The 14,941-nt window shown below is 40.0% G+C and overlaps 1 protein-coding gene across 3 annotated transcripts; it reads right to left on the bottom strand.

The window, feature by feature from the left end:
- Window positions 1-6,534: 6,534 nt before the first annotated feature.
- alkal2b (ALK and LTK ligand 2b) lies at window positions 6,535-14,133 on the bottom strand. Of its 3 annotated transcripts, none has more exons than XM_060933034.1 (6): window positions 13,294-14,133; window positions 12,428-12,773; window positions 8,357-8,410; window positions 8,150-8,230; window positions 7,677-7,750; window positions 6,535-7,214 (listed from the first exon to the last, which is right to left on the bottom strand). In XM_060933034.1, the coding sequence occupies exons 2-5, from the start codon at window positions 12,693-12,695 to the stop codon at window positions 7,686-7,688; spliced, it is 468 nt and encodes a 155-aa protein (XP_060789017.1). In that variant the 5' UTR covers window positions 12,696-12,773; window positions 13,294-14,133; the 3' UTR covers window positions 6,535-7,214; window positions 7,677-7,685. The 3 variants fall into 3 exon arrangements, with proteins under 3 accessions (XP_060789017.1, XP_060789019.1, XP_060789018.1); XM_060933036.1 differs by having other exon boundaries at window positions 12,428-12,768; XM_060933035.1 differs by lacking the exon at window positions 13,294-14,133 and having other exon boundaries at window positions 12,428-13,059.
- Between the last annotated feature and the right edge of the window lie 808 nt (window positions 14,134-14,941).

The raw sequence follows: 14,941 nt of genomic DNA, 5'->3' as shown, positions 1-14,941 counted from the left end.
TGCAAATTTTAAATAAAGACAGTGCTCTCCTCCCCCACTCTGAGAGCAATCCCCCAAATGTCCATGGCGGGAAAGCACGAAAACTCCCCATGATTGAATGTACACACATCGTCTGTGATTGAAAAGGACATGGCAAAATATGGCCACTACTGTAATCTTTGCCAAGAACATGAATCAAATGTAGGTACAGTCCGTCTAAGAACTACAACAGCCCGTCTCTTTAAGAAACTACATTTCCCATCAGCCAACTTCTGCGTTGACCTATGTCACACCTGGGCGGGATCACCAACATCACATCCTCCATGAAAGCATAAGTAACGGAACAACGCTTCCGTTTCTCTCTCTCTCTCATCTGGACTTCAAGCCGTTTGGACACAAAGAGATACCCTGCACCAGAAAACCAGATAAAGACGTCTTTTCTTCTTTCTTGCAAGAATCAGAGTTTCACGCTTTTCTTTTACTTACCTTTGGCCACGTTAAAAATCCAGAATCGCGCAATTTTAAACTCAGATAGAGTTACAACCAGTTTTGTTTGTCTATTATAGTAATGTTACGAACTGCAGCCCGGAACAGTTCATTTAAAGTTTAGAAGCGACCGGATCCTTCTAATTAAAAAGCTGTGCACATTATTCTGATCAGAGACTCTCTTTTCATCACGAGTGACCACGCGTCGGACCAAGAAATTCTCTGTGCTTCACAGAGGTCTCCACAATGGTGAAACTCCAAAAGTCTCGGAACATCTCATAATCTCGTGTAGAGGCGAGATACTGAAGTAAGACTGGCAAATTTTGGGCATAAAACTAGTCTTAGGAATTAGTTTTATTAAGGAGTGTGAATTAAACTCAGGAACGGTTTAATTGTGTACGCTGTAGACACTCTGTGTTGAATTGATGATTGTTCTATTTTGTTTTAATCTCTCAATTGTTTAATAGATAGGCTTTGCATGCTTCTCTCTCTATTCCTGGCTAGCACTTTAATTTCATTATTACACGTATCTTGACCGCATCAAGATTTCAGTGGATTTAGTACTGTTATAAGCTAGTGAAATTAGCCTACGGCTAATTCTTTTGTCTCATTAGCATCCAAAGCTAATTGTATTGTCTCAAGGGAACACGTGGCGGCCCTCCTCCACACTCACATACACACCTTTTTGTCTTAACTGCTTGTACTCGGTGCAATATGTATACTGTTCCTACTTATTCAGGTGACATTGGGCATACCTAACCACCTGTGTTTTCTTTCTCTCCCCCCCCCACTCCAAATCTGTCCCTCTGAGTTACATGGAGTCAACAGGAAATCTTTTGGTGGAGACGGTGGGGACCTCGACTGGCTATCGTAGCCTGCAGGGAATCGGCCGTCAGACGTTCTGTCGCATGTCCCAGACCCGGTGAAATGTAACTGAATTGTCTTGGCCAGGCCTAAGGGTCCCATCTGCATCTCATCATTGCTGAGGAGTGTGCTCCCATCACCCAATCAAGCATCCAGCCAGAGCAGGTCATGATATATATTTTTTTTTACCATATTAACATGCCATTGTGTGTCATGCCTGATGTAAAGACTCTCGTCTCTGCGAGCCTACCACACAGATTTAATACTTGTCATTTTTAGGGCATACCTAACAACATGTTTTCTTTCTCTCTCTCTCTCCCCCCCCCATCTGTCCCTCTGAGTTACATGTTGATCCTGGGATTGAGATGCTGGCCTCTTCTGCCCCTCGGACCTGCTTGATCCATCCTGGTGCCCTGTGTCTGGTCGGAGTTTTATCGCCCCACTCCTGTGAAGGACGGCCCCATGAGGACAGTTGAGGGTTATACCTGTTAAAACTGTTAATATTATAGTCAGGCTGTCTATTGTTGCCCAAATGAGGATGGGTTCCCTTTTGAGTCTGGTTCCTCTCGAGGTTTCTTCCTCATGTCGTCTGAGGGAGTTTTTCCTTGCCACCGTCGCCACAGGCTTGCTCATTGGGGATAGATTAGGGATAAAATTAGCTCATGTTTTAAGTCGTTCAAATTCTGTAAAGCTGCTTTGCGACAATGTTTATTGTTAAAAGCGCTGTACAAATAAACTTGATTTGATTTGATTAACTCCATGAGGTAGGATTCTTGGGCCTTAGCTAGCCACACATCTCAAATAGCAACCAAAGCTAACCCTTTTGTTACTTAGAAACACGTGGCCACAGGCCTCACAAACACACCTTAGCTAAACACATGGCTAATTCCTTTGTCTCATTAGCAAGCTAGGCTAACCTTTGTTTAGAACACGTAGCCACACACAAACACACCTTAGCTAGCATTCCTTTGTCTTAGCTAGCGACACAAGGCTAATCTGTGTCTCCACACGTGGCCAACACATCTCAATTAGCAACCAAAGCTAACTCTCTTGCTGTACTTAGAAACACGTGGTCATAAGGCCTCTCTCTCTCTCTCTCACACACACACACACACACACACACTATCGTATTTGTATATAATGATTCCAACTGCTATTATCCATTTTTATCTTTGTTATAATAAATTCATTTATTATTGAAACTGTGTGTTTATTTGTGTTCCGATATTTCTGAAGTCGCCCAACCTCAAAGAATTCCAAGGTGCATATGAGTTATGTAATATGGTAAGTGATCATAATGATTTGGAATATACCATAATTTAGCTGTTTGATAATTTATTATTAAGCATCAAAATTAATGGTATTATTAATGAGACTGATTCAATGAAAACGATTCAGTGAGACTGATTCAATGGTATGATTCAATGAGACTGATTCAATGAAAACGATTCAATGAGACTGATTCAATGGTATGATTCAATGAGACTGATTCAATTTAATGAGATTAATGAGACTGATTCAATGAGATTGATCACTTAATTACTAATTGCACCTACACAAATAACCTTAACAGTCTCTTAAATCATAAAAAAAGATTTGTGTTCTGAACAGGAATATTGTAGATTTAATGTTTGTTGTCATGGCCAAAGAAACCATTAAATTGAATTAGCATTAGCATTGTTGAAGTTGTTGCACCTGCTCAGTGATTTGCAGATTGCCGATTACAGGCAATTCTCATGTTATCTGCCATTGAAGCAGGTCAAATTTAATGGTCTTTGAACAAGATCTAGATTTGTCTGCTTGTGATTTGAAATTGAGGCATCTGAATAATTAATCTTGAAGCGATATTTTCTTCCTAACTTACGTAATTGCTGTAAATATTATTGATATCAGAGTTTAATAAAGGCGGCACGGTGGTGTAGTGGTTAGTGCTGTCGCCTCACAGCAAGAAGGTCCTGGGTTCGAGCCCCGGGGCCGGCGAGGGCCTTTCTGTGTGGAGTTTGCATGTTCTCCCCGTGTCCGCGTGGGTTTCCTCCGGGTGCTCCGGTTTCCCCCACAGTCCAAAGACATGCAGGTTAGGTTAACTGGTGACTCTAAATTGACCGTAGGTGTGAGTGTGAATGGTTGTCTGTGTCTATGTGTCAGCCCTGTGATGACCTGGCGACTTGTCCAGGGTGTACCCCGCCTTTCGCCCGTAGTCAGCTGGGATAGGCTCCAGCTTGCCTGCAACCCTGTAGAAGGATAAAGCGGCTAGAGATAATGAGATGAGATGAGATGAGTTTAATAAAATTAGGGGTTTACGGTATGCAATGCTGTAAACTGAAGTACAGCAGACTCTTCATGTCTAGAATAGTTAAGAGTATCTTTCTGTGGAAGCTGCTGGAAAAAAAGTCTGATCCCTCGCTGTATTTTAACTTCTTTGCCATAAATAATGTTTTGTGGAAAAGTAACTTAAATGTTAAGATAAGTTTGGTGTCTTTTACTGTTTGGAGAACAACCATTGCTCCTCTTTCTGCGAATATTTCAACACTGGAAAAATTTGCTCCAGAAAAGGAGTAGTTTCAACTTTCTTTAACAAAGAGTAATTTTGACTCTTGTTGTTTGTACTCCCTAAATGAGTTGTTTACACTCCCACATAATGGTATTAGTTTAACTCCGCAAAAATTACTCCCCAAAAAGAGCTAATCGAACTCCTTTTGAAGAACCATCAGAGTAAAAACGACTCCTTTTTTTTTTTTTCAATATCGCTTTATGGGCAGCACGGTGGTGTAGTGGTTAGCACTGTCGCCTCACAGCAAGAAGATCCGGGTTCGAGCCCCGTGGCCGGCGAGGGCCTTTCTGTGTGGAGTTTGCATGTTCTCCCCGTGTCCATGTGGGTTTCCTCCAGGTGCTCCGGTTTCCCCCACAGTCCAAAGACATGCAGGTTAGGTTAACTGGTGACTCTAAATTGACCGTAGGTGTGAATGTGAGTGTGAATGGTTGTCTGTGTCTATGTGTCAGCCCTGTGATGACCTGGCGACTTGTCCAGGGTGTACCCCGCCTTTCACCCGTAGTCAGCTGGGATAGGCTCCAGCTTGCCTGCGACCCTGTAGAAGGATAAAGCAGCTAGAGATAATGAGATAATAATGAATATCGCTTTACACATTGGTTTGCAAGGGTAAAACTAAGTTCCACTCAGGAGTAAAATATTTACTGTACTCCCAGTGGGAGTCAGGTCAACTCCAAAAATAGTCAAGGTAAGTCTATAAAAATTACACCGTTTAAAAGAGTAAATTTTACTCCCCCAGTGGAGTAAAAACTACTCTCTAAAAATAACAGTGTAGTGGCATCACTACGTACAGTACTGTGCAAAAGTCTTAGTCACATGTAAAGAAGTGTTGTAGATCAAAAATAGCTTAAAATATAATGAAATGTTTCAACATTAAAATATATTATGCACATCAGTAAGCCATAATAAATTAAACAAAGTCAATATTTGGTGTGAGACAATCCTTAGCTTTAAAAATAAAAAAGGCTCAGGTACAATTAGTGCAGTTTTATAAGGAAATGAGCTGTAGGTTTCACTGAGCATCTTGCAGAATCAGCCACAGTTCTTCTGGACACTTTGACTATCACACTCACTTCTTAATTTTGTAGCAAAACCCAGCAGCCTTCATTAGATTTTCTTTTTGAATCTGAAAAGTGCTCTTATGTAATATGCTGCTCAGATGCAAACGTTTTTTTTTCTTTAAAATTTAAATTTTGTGCTGAAAAACAAATGTTTGTAACACTAAAATGTTTTTGTTCTGATTCGATAATTTAGAAGTTATAAAATAGAAATCTATAACAATGTTTGTATGAAAAAAATCGGGTGCCTAAGGCTTTTGCACAGTACTGTATATCTCTTATAGTGATATTTAACAGTAATTTGTCTGGTTGTCGTGTCTCTTATCACAAATATCAATAAAGCCTAAAAACAAGCTTGAGTAGTTAAGACATTCATTATATTGATAAAAGTTAAGAATAAGAAGTGCAAATAAATCAAGTGCTAACCATCTACTTATGGTCTACTATAAACTAGTGCTGTCAAGCGATTAAAATATTTAATCATGATTAATGTTGCGACAGTCATAGTTAACTCGCGATTAATTGCAATTTAATCGCACATTTTTGTCACATAAAAAACCATTGTAATTCTCTTATCAGCATAAAAAAGTGAATGGGCTTGCTTTGTACCAATGTTTTTTTTTATTGCAAAGCATAACACGTCTTGACACAGCCACTGCAAAGTGAAACCTAAGCCGAGCACCGGCGCGGGGCTAGCAAGAGAACCATGAGGGAAATGATCTACTGTTTGAGTTAGTCTACAGCTCTAATCAGAGAGATAGGTTACACAGTGACGGTAGGCTTGACATGCTTGATTATAATATAAAGTACACTATTATATTAAGTTTAAGTTGCTCGTTGATAAATATTGCATTGAATCTGATCTTTACTGTTTCAGCTCACTTAACACATTTTGTACTTTTACACTTTCTGCCTGTTGATGCGTCGCGCTGTCCAATCAGAGGCAGCCAAATTTACATATTACAGGAAGGATTTCTGGGATAGCATTGAGTTTACAGTTCAGAGGGATCTGGCTTCTTTAGACGCTGTCTTCTTAAAACTGAATAAATATTTAAAAAGAGCCAAATGAGCCAGCCTTTTGAACGGCTCTTTTCAAAGAATGGATCACAAAGATGCGGATCCCATCAAAGAGCCATAAATCCCATCTCTACTAGCGCGCCCTGCCCGCGCTGGTTCTTTGGGGAGGAGGGCAGAGGACTCTGGCTGTGCAGGGCGTAGCATTACAGTCTAGCTGCTATCGGTTTTCTAAGCAAGGTCTCTGTTCCAAGTTCCTGGCAGTTTCAAAAGCTTATGAAAAACCTACATCATGTCACAGAGCGTTAATCTCGTGATAAAAAAATTATCGACGTTAAAATTGAGTCAAGTTAACGCGTTAATAACGCGACATTTTTGACAGCACTACTATAAACCCTTGCTTTCTGTGTCGTGGTCATTTATTGTACAAACGTTTGTTCGAAGTGAAATGTTTAAAGTCAAACTTTATCATGACTGGCCAGCTTGACATTGTAAAGGAACATGGTCTTTTCTTTTCTTTTGCATACTCCTATGGTCCTTACACTTAAACTACAAACCACATTTTTATTAAATAACATTGCAATATAACATTATATAACAAACAATTTTATTTGAAGATAGATTTTCTTATATTTACAGTATGTACATATTGCACTCTAGCTCTGATGTGCCTGTATTTGACACCAGTAACTGCCAATAACTTGAATATATAAATAGCATATACATCTATGACATTCAAATTCAGGGAGAATTCATACATACTGTAGCAACCTTCATCCCTAATCTCTGCCAAAAGAAATGTCTTACAAATACAATTCATCTTTTAATCACTGATTTAACAGGTTAAACATATAGTGCAGGTGGTCGAGTTATTGATGAGAAGCTGTGTTTAATAATGATACTCTGACCACAACTACTGATAAACACAGTGAACCGCAACAGCATTTGCATAACCATAAACGTATTTGCAGTATACTGTACTGCCCACAGATTTTGCCAGTGGGATTTTTTTTTATCATGTAAAACAACATCTTCACTTGCACCATTTGAGTTCAGTGATAACATTAATTTGTCAGTCAAGAAGACTTGCTTGGTATTGTACGTAGAACTCCGTGGAGGAGTTTGATAAAAATGTAATGACAAACTATGCTTCATTATGACAAATGTTTCAGAAGTGTATGTGTGTGTGTGTGCGCCTGTGCGTCCCCATTCTTTTCCAAGGCACTTTTTTCTTGGTCCTCTGTGTTTCTTGAGTCTGTTGAAATCTGCAAAGAGATTGACATTTAATGAATTTGGATGATTAGGACAGTTTTATAACCTGCTCAGACACATTATATATTTTGAAAGAACTCAGAAAGAATTTAAGTTTAAATTATTCCTTACTGGGAGAAATTTCCACTCTGGAGCAAAAATGTGTATTTACATAAGCTACTGTTGGATTTAGTTGTGTCAGTTGATGCTCATTTGGTCACTTCACATCAGCTTTACAACATTATTTATATAGATTCATCTTTATCATCAGTGGGATGCTTTTACAGACTGCTTTGAGAAGGCAGCAGTTAATAAGTGGCATACTAATAATCTATGTGCCTGATAAGACAATAAATGGCTCTTTAATATGCTCGTTTGTGCGCTGAGAAAACATTTCCTAATGCGATACTTCAAATGTGACACAAAAAAGAACAAGGGTGTCAGTATGACACTGTAAGCTTTGACTTAAAATTTACCTGCAACGTCTATCCCTCAGAACACCGCTGACTCTCCGCTAACCTTCTGAGAAGCCGTGCACATCTCCTATAATCTATAGTGTGTACAGGTTAAACAGTATGAACATGAATATATAACACACCAGTTTGAATTATGTGATTTTCTACACACTGATACCTTAGAATTACATGAGAATAACATTTTTTAAAACAATCATGTTACACATATGCCACAGAATATACAGATGTTTTATAGATTAAGATCAAAATATTATTTAAAAGTATCAAAAATATGAAGTTGAAAAGTTATATCTGGTTGAACTGAAAGCAGGATAAAAATGGCTCAACATTTTAAATATTTTAATAAAATATCAATATTTTAAAATCAGAGAATTATCATCTCTTTATATTCCAATATCTTTACATATCAGCTGAAAAGTTATGCAATGTACAGAACTTCATAAATAAATGTCATGTAGGGTGGTGGCACTTACAGGCTGGTATTGTGCAGTCCCTGGAGGTATGATATAATCTATAAAAGTGTTTGCTGCATTTTGGGCTAAAGTAGAGCGGCCCTGAAACAAACAGAAACACCAAGAAACATTTTAAACTGATGCTCATACACAGACAGCAGTTAAAAGCATACTTAGACTATGTACACTGCAATGCATGTTTATATTGAATGCTGGACTGTTGCTCACCTGTTAATTGTTTTAATAACCTTTCTTTCTGCCGCAGATCTCTAGGAAAGACATCTGTCCAAAATCGACAAACAACTATTAGTTGTGTTACTATTATTACTAATAGTGTAGTCATTAAAACAGTCCTGCATTTAGTACTATAAACAGATAAAATGTAGTTTTGGCAAGTTATAAGTCGCATACCAACATCCAAAGAACTTCCTAAACTCATGGAGTCTAAAGTGAGAACAGGTGAACCCTAAGACCCTATAGCCTGAGGGTCTATAATTAATTTAAATCATATAAATTATTTAAATGACATTTGATGTTATCGTGACTGTTGCCTTTTATTCTTTGTGTCTTTTTTTTTTACCCCACTGATTGGATGGGGATGATATTAACATACACTCACTGTCCACTTTATGATGAGTACCTGTACCCCTGTACATTCATGCAATTATCCAGTCAGCTCATCATGTGACAGCATCTCAGAACACACACCATGCTAAACATTGAGGTGCAGGGACTACAACAAAAGAAAAGCACTTCAAGTTACCACTCCTTTCAGCCTAGAACAGGAATCTGACGCTACACCAAAACTGGGCAGCTGAAAATTTGGTGCACAGGGTTGGGGTGGAGGGCTAGGTGAGGTGAATCTGATATGACTGTCTACTGTTGACATCCACCTGAAGGTTTGACTTCTTGTGTGTTCTGAGATGCTTTTCTGCTCACCATAGTTGTACAGCGTGGTTATTTTTTTAGAAGAAGAAGCCTTTATTTGGCACATGCGCACTCAAGCAATTCGTCCTCTGCATTTAACCCATCTGGGGCAGTAAACACACACATGCACGCACACGCACACACACACACACAAGTGAGCAATGAGTATACACACATACCCAGAGCAGTGGGCAGCTATGCTACAGTGCCCAGGGAGCAGTTGGGGGTTAGGTGCCTTGTCCAAAGGCACTTCAGCCCAAAGCCATCCCATGTTAACCTAACCGCATGTCTTTGAACTGTGGGGGAAACCGGAGCACCTGGAGGAAACCCACGCAGAAAGGCCCCTGTTGGCTGCTGGGCTCGAACCCAGAACCTTCTTGTTGTGAGGCGACAGTGCTAACCACTACACCACTGTGGCACCGTATTTGAGTTACCAAAGTCTTCCAATCAGCTCAAACCAGTTTGGTCATTCTCCTCTGATCTCTTTCATTAACAAGGTATTTCCACCCACAGACTTGTCCCTTGCTGTCCACCAACAACCATGCCACAGTCAAAGTCACTGAAATCACATTTTCCCCCATTCTGACATTTGATGTGAACATCACCTAATGTTCTTGACCTGTATCTGTGTGACTCTATGCATTTCACTGTTGCTACATGACTGACTAACCAGATAAGTGCATGAATAATTAGATGTATAGGTGAGTGTATAGCAAATAATACTTGTACTAGAGCGGCGGCTACAATTATCGACACCTTAATGATCTTTAGGAATGTAAATTATGCATGAATAATTACTCAAACTTCAACTGGGGAAAAAAAAAAAAAGAGTTGATTCCCGATTACTTAGCATATCAGATCACATGACACCGTTCCACAATTATCGACATCCAGATGATTATTTATATTAAAAAATAATAATAATAAAAATCGGTATGTGGTATTAAGTTAACAAGACATAGGTTTTATTTAAAATTTGTTTTACATAGATTTATATTTAGTACAAAATATCTTTTATATAAATATATCGATGTCAGTGCTTACGTAAATGAGGAAGTAATTCTGATGCTTGTAAACAAATGAACTGATGATGTTTAACCTGTCAGAAAATATTTTGTTCCACTTTCTAAGTATTTTCGTAGATCACATTTTGCTAATCATTTGTTGTTGTTTGTATTCATTTCTAGTTTTGTAGTTTACCAATAAATGTCAACAAGCAACTGACATTATAATGACATGAAAATCCAGGTCAAAGGTCACATCTCATTCCTCGAACCAAAACTTTATATTTTTACATATAAAAAAATAAAATGTCTACTGATATTGTAATATGTGGTAGATACTTACAACAAACTGAAAAAAAATCTTAATGGAATAGAAAAATCTGAATATTTCACATATGTAATTTTTTTTATATGCTAGGAATTTAATTCTGGTCTAATTCTATTTATTACAATAGGATTCCAAATACTCTATAAGCTCCATTCTGTTATGAATCAGAATATAAAAAAATATTATAAACCACAGCACTTTTATTTTTTTTTTAAGTACTTCATCTACTTCAACAATGTTACACAAAGATCGATACATAACAGTTGTAAATGTCACATAATTCCACAGGGTGTCGATAATGGTGGACACCGATGAAAGTGATCACTATTATCGACACCTCATGTGACTTCTCAAATGTGCATTTAGATACAAAATGGCGACTGTCAAATGAAAGAGTAAGAAAGAAAGTAGGTTTCAACAAGGATATCATGAAATATCGGTGAATTTGATAAGTAGAAACATGTCCATGATCTTTCCACCATGCTTACCTGCAATGATAACGTCCAGATTTTTCTCAAATTGCTCATTGTAATAAAAAAAGTTCCATCTCGGGTAACGAGCTGTCATCAGACGACAAGCTCAAAGGGTGAGGGTTTTTTCGGTTGATTAATTAGCCAATAATAACCGGTGTAACTGAAACTCACCTTTGTAAAATTGTTTTTTTTTTTTTGGTAAATCTGAAAAGGTGTCGATAATTATGGACTGTCAATAATTGTAGCCGCCGCTCTAGTATGGGTTATCTATAAAAAGAAAATTATGGTCCCTGAAGTGGGGTGGTGGTATTGTCAAAAAACATATTGACCAGGGTTTAATTTAAAAAAAAAATTAAAAGCACTGTAAATGTTGTCATAATTCTTATAGTTAATAGGAAATTATTCTCTTTATAAATTGAATTCAACCAGTCTTCAGTAACTTCATAGCAAGTACATATTATGTCAATTGTGATCTGTTAATGTGCTATCAGTTTTGAATCTAAGAACATGTTAATATTATGTAATTGGTTTGGGTTACAAAAACAACGAGGGTACGCAAGTGCCTCATGTGCCTACTGCTTGAAGAGTCGAATTTTGTTCAGGAAATAAATATATGCTAGTCATAAGAGGTGGATCGCAGGTTTTCCTAACTGTGAAAAGCTTTCACAGTCCTTCATCTCAACACTCAGGGCAAATTCAGAAAAACTTCCTGTTATATCAGACACTATCAAATAACAGTCTGTCAAAAGAAGGAGTTCTCAAAACTTTGCATCCAAGGATGCTGGTGATTGTAAAATAAATTCTGCAGACCCCCTCAACACAGTTTTATGGACATAATACTACTGTTTAACTATTACTGAAAAGTGTCCAGTAATCTCATCTCATTATCTCTAGCCACTTTATCCTGTTCTACAGGGTCACAGGCAAGCTGAAGCCTATCCCAGCTGACTACGGGCGAAAGGCGGGGTACACCCTGGACAAGTCGCCAGGTCATCACAGGGCTGACACATAGACACAGACAACCATTCACACTCACATTCACACCTACGGTCAATTTAGAGTCACCAGTTAGCCTAACCTGCATGTCTTTGGACTGTGGGGGAAACCGGAGCACCCGGAGGAAACCCGGGTAGAACATGCAAACTCCGCACTCCTCGCCGGCCACGGGGCTCGAACTCGGACCTTCTTGCTGTGAGGCGACAGCGCTAACCACTACACCACCGTGCCGCCCCGTGTCCAATAATATTTTGCCTATTTATTGGTGTTATGTAGCATTTTATATCCACAGTGACATTATTTATAGGCTACATGTTTTTGAGCTGATGTTTAGATTAAACTAATATAATTAACCGAATAGGTTAATTATAAGACCCCATAATAATAACTTCTGATAGTGCTAGGTTTCCATCCACTGTAACAAAATCGAATAAAAGAAGAAAAACAAAACATTCTCTGGTTTGATGCCCCTTTGAGAACTGCAGCTCGAAACCACAGCTGCTACAGATGTGTCCTATAAAAGTAGTGTCCTAACTCGCTCAGAAAAAAAAAAAAAAACAGTCTACTTTACCCAGTGTCCGGTCATAGCGATTGGATTTGTTGATTTCGTTCCCGTCCCTCGACTCTCTGGAGTAGTCCGTCTTGATGGGAGGTGGAGAGTGCGCGTGAAGCTCGGGAGAATGCGCGTGATGCTCAGGTGCTTCTCTCCTGCCAGCGGTGAGCAGCTGCAGCAGGCTGGTGGTAGAGCGCGCGGACGCAGAGCCGCTCTGTCCGCCGTAACCGCCGCTCACGATCAGCAGCGCGAGCGCAGTGATGACCGGCGCACGCACGACGCTCATGCTGAAGCGCAGCTCAAGAGTGCCTGTCTCTCTCTCTCTCTCTCTCTCTCTCACTACTCAGGCGTGTAAACTTCTGCCCTGGACGACACACACACACACACACACACACACTGGATTGAATAAACAAACAAACAAACAAACAAAGTCTACCCAGAGTTTGCCACACGTCCAAACAAGTGGGCAAAGCTTTAAGCGTCCCATTACGCTCAGGCGTATTTAGCACGTAGTCGCGCGCGCGCATCGGTAATGACGACAGCTAATTTGAAAGTTTATTTTGCAGTGACACGGTGCTATCTGAAGTTATGAATCTTAGGAATTTATCTCAAGTTACGCCCCAACTATGGCTTTCCTCTGCTCCTGCTCGGCATGAAGTGCTGACGTGCCAAAGACTGGCTGCAAAACTAGAGCAGGAATTGTTCGAATTTATCTCAAATAAAACCCCTGAACCAGTGTCCGCAACTTGTACCAACACGCTCAATAAATGCGCATGTTGCGAAAGTATAGTCGAGGAAGAAGTGTTTCAAACAGAACGAAGGAAAATAAACACTCGCTGAAGCGAGACGCATTTTACGCACAAACCCGAAAGCCTTATTATTACCTGTTTTGCGGCTGTTTTGGTGTCCTGCTGGTGTGTTAGCAGATTAATACGGTAATGTAGGAGTCGGTAGGGTTCCTTTCTGTCGGTTGCCTCCGGTTAGTGACCTAGTGCATCATGGCAGACAGTGAGCCCAGTCTCTTTATAGGCTGCGTTTCAAGGCGCCTGTGGTCATTCGTTGAACTGTGTAGTGAGTGAGAAGTGATAGAAAGCAGGCGACTTTTTTTCCTCTTCTTCTTCTTCTTCTTCTTCTTCGCCGTCGCGTCTCTCGGTGATGTTTGTGTCACATTCATCCGGCATGAGTTCCCTCGCTTTTTATCTTGTGCTGCAGACGTAAGGACTCGTCCCATGCGGTTTATCCCGGGATGTCGGTGCGCTCCTCCAAAAACGCATAGTTGCGCATTTTTCTTTATTCCGGTCACCGTGTCATAAACCTGTTGCTGCACAAGTCCACTTGTGGTTCAGGTAAAGTGGTTTCCCCTCCACTTACTAACAAGCTTTTCATTCCTTTAAACGAGAATCCCTGCGTCTGTTTCGAAACATGGGTTCTCTCTCTCTCTCTTTCAATCTTCCAGATACCGCAATCGATTTCGATTTATTTCACTTGGTCAATTACCGTAAAAACGAGAAAACATAATTAGGCTCAATTAGTCTGAAATCCCCGTATGTGCGCGTGGCGCGTTGAAACAGGAAGCAGCGCGTGCCGCGACAAATTCGTACTTTGTAGCACAAGGACCAAAGAGAGACCAGTCAGGCCTTATCTGCTTTCGTTTACTCCATCAGAGCATTAGGCTTACCACTCCCTTTAAGCATGTATAAAATGTTCACACATACTATTTTACTCCCCTCCCTGTTTTTAGCCTCCCTTTCATACAGTCACGGGTAAGTTACCACCTCAACATACCACCAGTTCCCTTAAGTAAGCACAATCAGGATTATAAAGTTTTGGTGCTATTATTACACTGACGTGGAGTGTCGCAGGTTTAACAAGGGACGATGCAGCGCATTAGTCTATAGTAGGCTTGTATTACAAGATAAACAGTGGCTCAACAGTGCCACACAGTGAGTCTGTGTAGGTGATATGGTTTACAAAAGCTGAAAGTTCCTTTAGTATTGTTTTGTAGTGTAGCGTTCCTATATACAAAAAAAAAAAAATCTATCAAAACACAATCAGCGTGCCAAGACGCCATCCTAGTTGGTCTTTTCCTTTAGTGTTTATGAACTTTTATGAAAACCGGTCCAGAATCTGTGTGAGGAAACCCATTCACTATCTGATCCAGGACACAGCAGGACTGACATCATTACGGTATTATGGGAGAAGGCATTCCACCAGCCTGTGGTAGCCAGTGCCCTCTTCTATGCCATGGTGTGCTGGGGCGGTGGCATCAGGACTGGAGAGGCCAACAAACTCAGTAAGCTGGTGAGGAAAGCCAGTTCTGTGGTGGGTCTGAAGCTGGACAGTCTGGAGTCAGTGGGTGAGAGGAGGATGAGGGAAAAACCAGAACCATCCTGGATAATCCGTCTCATCCTCTCCATGAGGAACTGTGGCAGTTGGGCAGCTCATTCAGTCATCGGCTCATTCCACCCAAGAGCAAGACGGACACTTCAGATGCTCATTTGTGCCCACTGCCATCAGACTATAACAACAGTG

This window comes from Neoarius graeffei, chromosome 11 (genome assembly GCF_027579695.1).
Source record: "Neoarius graeffei isolate fNeoGra1 chromosome 11, fNeoGra1.pri, whole genome shotgun sequence".
NCBI classification, from domain to species: domain Eukaryota; kingdom Metazoa; phylum Chordata; class Actinopteri; order Siluriformes; family Ariidae; genus Neoarius; species Neoarius graeffei.
The sequence above is the reverse complement of the archived record's forward strand: the minus strand, read 5'-3'. Positions and strand labels throughout refer to the sequence as shown.